This window comes from Furipterus horrens, unplaced genomic scaffold (genome assembly GCF_987537825.1).
Source record: "Furipterus horrens unplaced genomic scaffold, mFurHor1.1.pri manual_scaffold_4, whole genome shotgun sequence".
Taxonomy (NCBI): domain Eukaryota; kingdom Metazoa; phylum Chordata; class Mammalia; order Chiroptera; family Furipteridae; genus Furipterus; species Furipterus horrens.
Genome location: NW_028327174.1, coordinates 93,147,107 through 93,153,645, shown reverse-complemented (window position 1 = coordinate 93,153,645; position 6,539 = coordinate 93,147,107). Strand labels below are relative to the sequence as shown.

Genomic DNA, 6,539 nt, shown 5'->3' with positions numbered 1-6,539 from the left:
GATCTAGGCAGAAATACCGATCTTCATTTATGAGAACAGTACTCGGTCCTATGTAGACATGGGGATCTAAAAACCAAATAGAAAGAAATGCCAAGCCATATGTAACTTGGAGAAGTAGCAGGTTGGCACTTTATCATTTCAATATTAAAACCATTTAATTACATCTCAAATGTCAGTGTGAAATTGGAAAATTCGATGATACAATCAAGAAAGGGATGAATGGCTTTATTACTATACCACCCACTTACTTCAAGATTAAAACTCCAGAGTTCTGAAATGTCATTAGTTAAGTAACTATACAATTTCTTTCAGTCTCTTTTTAATGTAGAAAGTCACTTTGTAATAAGATCTCTACACAAGGTATAAAAGCACAAAGTAGACAAAAAAGCACCATAATAGACAATATATATGTCTTTTTACAATGAAGTTAAGAATGCTTGTGACATACTGAGATCAATGACTAATCACATAGAGTTCAAATTGGATTTCCTTTTATAATGGTGTTCTTAACACCTTCCCCTAAACCTTGGTTGCTTATATAAAACTTACCCAGGGAAAAGGGAAGGAACAGGTATTCTGATGTGGTACAGTAAAAAACAAAGAAAAATAATAATAATAAAAACCCTTAATCTATCTGTTTACAAAATTCTTTGACAGCCATACTTCAAGGGCACTTAGGCTCAAGCATTTGTCATACAACCATCAGTAACAACACAGGCAACTCCAGGTGAGGCCCTTTGCCATCATAACTCAATCATGCACTGAGATGAAACATATCCAGAAAAGCTAATTCAGGGAGAGATGCTTTTACACAGTTTGGGACAAGTGAAGCTACCCATAAGAATTGCGCCATGAACACCACCATCATGCATGGACCTCCACTCTGAGAATCCTTGCCAAGTCCACAGCTTCCCTGTTGTCCTCGATCTCATAATGGTACCTGCTGGCACCCTGAGTCACACAGTCACGGCTGGGTACATCTTCTGTTCACTGTTAGTGTGAGGGAAGGGGGCCTGAATCTGCCTGTAGCCTGTTTGCAGGCTGTCGATGAAAGGCGGCACAGGAGTCATGGGCACCGAGTCATGCTGCACCGTGTACCCCACATATGGGGGATGCAGGTACTGCCCTTGATGGGGCACAATTTGGGTGGCTTGCTGACAGTTCAGCACAGAGAAATTCGTGGGCATGTTGACATACACATTGTTCATGGTCCCCTCGGGCAAGCAACAGTTGGTCTGTGACCTTGTTGGGGGCGCCCGGGCTCCAGAGTTGGCACTGGAGCTGGAGCTGGCAGCTGTGCTGGACTGGCGGGAGGATGACCCCCGGGAGGTGCTGGCGCTGGGGATCATGGGGATGGTCTCCATCAAACGGTTGCCCCCCGGGGCCCGGCTCTGCTGGGGCTCCTGCTTAGGCCGAAGACATCTGCAGCAACAGGCAGCCACAAGTGACCCCAAGATGATGAAGGCGACAAACACGGACCCAACGATGAGGAACGGCACGTAGATGGGGACTGGAGGACAAAAAGCATAGCATTATGATTCACTATAAATATGCAATAAAAATCAGTGCTTGGCAGTGGAGATCATACATGAGCAGCAGCGACACCAAGAACTGAAGGACCCAGGCTTGGCCAATTGTGCACTCGTTAGCAGCCCATAATAGGCACTATCCTCTACCAAGTGCTCAGGAAAGGTGGGAGGGCCTGACAGACATGGTGGGGCAGCGCCCCCAAAGCAAAACTGTTAATATTTACAGCTAGACTCACCAACTGCATTTAGCAAAAAGATGTGTTTTATGGTTAAAGAGCATTCTGAAATCCGTAAAATAACTGAGTTGTCCAAACTTAAGTCAGAGAGTTTTAGGATCGGTCAAGGAATGAGTTGAAATTATTTATTTATTTTTATTTATTTATTTTTAGAAAGGGAGGAAGGGAGGGAGAAAGAGAGGGTGAGAATATCAGTGTGTGATTGCCTCTTTCGTGCCCCCAACTAGGGACCTGGCCCGCAACCCAGGCATGTGCCCTGACTGGGAATCGAACTGGCAACCCTTTGGTTTGCAGGCCGGCACTCAATCCACTAAGCCACACCAGCCAGGGCAAGTCGAAATTATTTAAAAGGACCCCCCCCCCCCAGCAAATTATTTACATTCCTTGCAAACTCCTTTTACCATATTTCATTGTAGCAAGTTTTTGTTTTTGTTTTTTTTTCCTAGAGGCAAGTAAATCAAAAACTTAGGTCAGACTCTAGCCATGACCATTTTTTCCCAAAGGACTCTGTAAGCCACTGAGGTCAAAGAAGGGTAAGAAAAACTCTACACACTTGCCTAGCTGAGCCTGGTGGGGGGTGGGAGTTGGGCCTAGCATGGGTGAGGGGATGGTGGAAATAGCAAGTGACTTGTGTGCAGGGAAGCTTTTCCAGGCATCGGATCAGCATAGAACAAGATACTAAGGAGAACAAATGTGGAAGCAACAAGACATTGGTTCCAGGAAGGAGAGAGGCCACACTGAGCCAGGAAGCGGCAGGCAGGCCCAGCAGGGCTGAGGAGGAACAGTTACTCTGGAGTTCAGACACTGGATTCTGTGTGAGGCGCTACAGGGAAAGCCCACAGAATATAAAGCAATGGGCACCATATTTAACAAGTGAGGTTTATTCTGAAAAATAAAACCATAAAAGATAAAAATAACTCTACTAAAATTGGTAACAAGCTCCTACTTTATATTATTTTACTTTAAAAACTCTTGCGAGAGCCATGGTGATAGCAACAGACAGCTTCCAGAAGCTGGGTAAGATACACCAGCTGATGGAGGCAAAGCATCAGGAAGGAGGAGCCTGCAGAATGCCTGGGAGCACTTCTGTAGAATTCTATCACACACACACACACACCCCCCGCCCCAGGTTGCCAAGAACCTGCCTATAGATGGGTTCCTGAGCACGTGCTTCACTATTTGGCTGGAGAACACATTAGGACAGGGACTAGGTCCTGCTGGTCTTGGCAAAGCAGTGTCTGCTCAGTGGTACAGGGCAGAACCTCAGGAGGGAGCCCAGCTCTTCCACAGCTCTGATGTACCCTTTAACTATCCCCTGCAGTCAGTGTTTTTATAATATAGTAGCACATGGAGTCATGAAGAAATAATGCCTTATAAGTAAAACATACTTTATAAGTATTTAACCAAAGCTGACATTTGAAGATTTCCTTAATCATCAATGCTGAACAGAGTGAATACCATTATTTATATACAGTGCCCCTTTGGCAGGTAGAAACACTTACTACAGTTCACAGCACAGCTGGCTTTCTGACAGTAGAACTGTTCTAATTACACAGTAACTCCAGGCTAACTACAGCATACTAGAGCATTGGATGGAGGCTTTTCTATCCACATGCTAAAATATTTCATTCTCTAAATTAGGGTACCAGTCCTAAATATGCTGTCAAGAAGAAAACAAATAGTTTAAAAAGCCCCAAACACTATAGCAAAAACTACCTGAAAGCAGCCTAAGTCCACATAATGAATTCTGGGGAGAAATAATTGTTCTCTTTCCAAAATTTTTAATTGGAAGCGTAAATAACCACACAGGGGTAAAGAATGTAGTGCTCCTCTAAGCCCATGGCACTGCTTAATTAAGTACCTTGTCCTTCTTGAGTGCAGAAGAGAAGTGATATCAACATAATTTTCAGGAAATAAAGGACTTAAAAGTAAGGTGAAGAAGACACCCATGCACATCACACGATATCATGAGAAGTCTGCTACCTACTGATCAGTCCAAAGCCAACCTAACTTTTTAGAGGCCATTATCAAACCCAACTTAGCTGACACATGAAGTAGTAGTTCTGTCTTTGGCTCATTTCTCAAGGCTTTTTATTCCACAGCCACACACCCTGCAATGCTGAGCATGCATTTTAAGATGGCACCTTTTCTGGAATCCCCCCCAGTTCTCCTCTTCAGATTCAGTGCAGTGGAACAGGAGTAGCCTGCTAATAAAATGCTTGACTACAAAGGAACCAGCACTGAAAAGAGGTGCCTCTAACTAGGAGGAGCCAGCTCTGTAAACACAGATGCCACTCAGTGCTAAGCTCAGGTAGCTCAAAGCCAGGGCACCATGTGCTGGTAAACAGTCCTGTCCTTCACATAACCAGCTGCACAAAAGAGAGGAGATGCCCTTTCAGTGACAAGCTTGCCATTTGACCTCTACCCCTACACTGACCTAAAACCTCCCTCCCAAAAACACATATATGGATGTGGACCCTGGAGGGAGGCCATCTGGGAGGTTAATGAAGAGTGGAGGAAGTGGAACCTATCAAATTCTTTCATGGACTTGTTTATTTTTCCAACTCTAGCTTTGGCAATTTGAAAATATAATAATAATTTTTTAAAAAGCCACAAAGAGCAACACTGGCATGGCTCTAATGTCACACTTAGCAAGTCCAACATGGTAACAACCGTCCAGAAACCAGAGAGGCCCAGGTGGGGCAGGAGAGAAGTGCAGCAAGCAGCAAGTCCCGGGGGTCTGGTAAAGAGCGTTAGCCACAGGAGGTCCTGAGGAGATGCCTTCCTTCTAAGGGGCCTTCACAGAAGTGCCCCTCTGCCAGCCCTCAAGGTCTCCTCGGGTACCCCAAGACATTAACGTTTGGTAGAAGTTAGACCTCTGGAGCTAGGACACATGGGAGGGGGCCCTTAGGCTGGAAGATTGTGGAGCTGTCTGCGGCCCACCCTGCCTTAGACATGTGGTTTTCTTGCAAAAATCCGAGCCAAACCACTCTTCAGGTGACAGGTGGGGAAACTGAGACCTGGGACGGCGAACTGATGCCCCATTCCGTACACAATAATGGCTGGGCCAGAACGCAGGCACCACCTCCTGGTCCAAAGCACTGTTCTGAAATCTCAGTGCCCCTAACTCCTTTCCCCGGGTCCGTGCGGTCCAGGCGAAGCCAACCTTCCTCCCCGCTCGCGCTCCTACCTGCCGAGCCGTCTGAGCCGTCTTTGTCCGCCCGGCCAGGCTCGCTGGCGCCCTGCTGCCGGTCGTTGTCGCACCCGCCCTGGTCAAGGCGCGCCTCGGCGCTGGAGCAGCAGTAGCGCAACGCGCAGCTGCCGCAGCAGATGGTGGCGTCGCCGCCGTCGAAGCGTTCAGGGCACTGGAAGCCGACGCGCCAGATGCCCTGCGCATCCAGCCAGCCGTGGCAGTACTCGCCGCTGGCCAGCGCCCCCGCAGCCAGCAGCGCGGCCAGAAGCAGCTGCAGGAGTGAAGTGGCGGTCCGGGAGGAGGAGGAGGAGGAGGAGGAGGCAGACGGGCGGCGTCCGCCCCACATGGCACCCTGGGCGCGGGCGGCGCGCCTCCAGAGGGCGAAGCTCAGTCTCCGGGTAAATCGTGGCCTCCGAGACCTGGGTCCCAGTGGTGCTCAGGCTGGGACCTCTTTACTGAGTGTTTCTTCCGCGGCACTTTCCGAGCGGGCCACTGCCCTCCGCCGCGACGTCCGGGAGCCGACGACGCCGGGCTGCTGGGCCAGGAGGCTCCTAAGCCATCCCCTCCCGCTGCCGGGTGGCCAGGTCCGGAAAGGGCAGACTTGATAGTGGGTCCGCACTGACGGGACTCAGAGGGTGCAGAGTCAGAGGGCCCCCGGAGCTGCCGTCCAGCATCCCCTGAGAGCTTCGCCCGCGAGAGGCCCCTCCCCTTGCATCCCGGACGGGACGATCCCTCCAGTCGTGTTACGGATGGGAACGCCGCTGCCTACACGGAGCCAGGGCGCTGCCGCAGGGCTTGAGCCTCGGGATCCCGCGCACCAGTCAGGGAATGCCTCCCTTCCTTTATTCCCCTCTCCGGTGGCGAGAAGGGGCCAAGAAGGCGGGCAGAGAGCACAGGACTCTCGGCAGCAAGTGCAGCAACCGGCCGCGCTCTGCCTGCTCAGCTCCGAACTCGGTCCGCATGGCTCCTGCCGCGTCGCCCCGGCAGCCCACCGGGGTGCAGCCCCAACGCCCCCCGCCGCGGGACTAGGGGCCAAGCCTTTCAACTCACGCAGCCGCCCCAGACGCGGGCGAGGGGCTGGCGCGCCGCCGCCGCAGTCCCGGGAGCCTGTCCGGCTGGCGGTGGCGGCGGTGACGGTGGAGGCGGCGGCTGCGCGCGGTCCAGGCAAGCAGCTCGCGCCGGCTCCGCCACCCCCCTTCTCCTCCTCTCCCGCTGCCGCTTGCTCCCACGGGCGCCAGGCCTGTCCCCCGCTCCCCTCTCTCTCCCTGGACGCGGCGCCCTCAGGAGGTGCGCACCGATGGGCGCCTCCCACAGAACTTTCCTCCCGAATACGGAAGAAGCGGAGCCGCCCGCACGCTCGCCACGCCCGGCACCGAGCCAGCTCCGACTCCGCTCGCGGAGCCGCTGCGCTGCGCTCTTATGAGGGGCTGGCGGCTGCTCGGGCGCGCATGCGTGCTGCGCGGGCTTCCCTCCCTCTCCCCGGCCGTCCCGGGACGCCCGAGCCCTTCGCCTTCGCACTGGAGTGGAGGAGAACCGTGCCGACGCCACGGCGGCTGCAGGCTAGAAGAGGCGCGAGACAAT

The 6,539-nt window shown here is 52.0% G+C and overlaps 1 protein-coding gene across 1 annotated transcript; it reads right to left on the bottom strand.

Moving 5' to 3' along the window:
• Positions 1-618: 618 nt before the first annotated feature.
• On the bottom strand, positions 619-6,053 carry SHISA2 (shisa family member 2). Its single transcript, XM_090275706.1, has 2 exons — positions 4,956-6,053; positions 619-1,510 (listed from the first exon to the last, which is right to left on the bottom strand). The coding sequence occupies exons 1-2, from the start codon at positions 5,302-5,304 to the stop codon at positions 957-959; spliced, it is 903 nt and encodes a 300-aa protein (XP_090131832.1). The 5' UTR covers positions 5,305-6,053; the 3' UTR covers positions 619-956.
• Between the last annotated feature and the right edge of the window lie 486 nt (positions 6,054-6,539).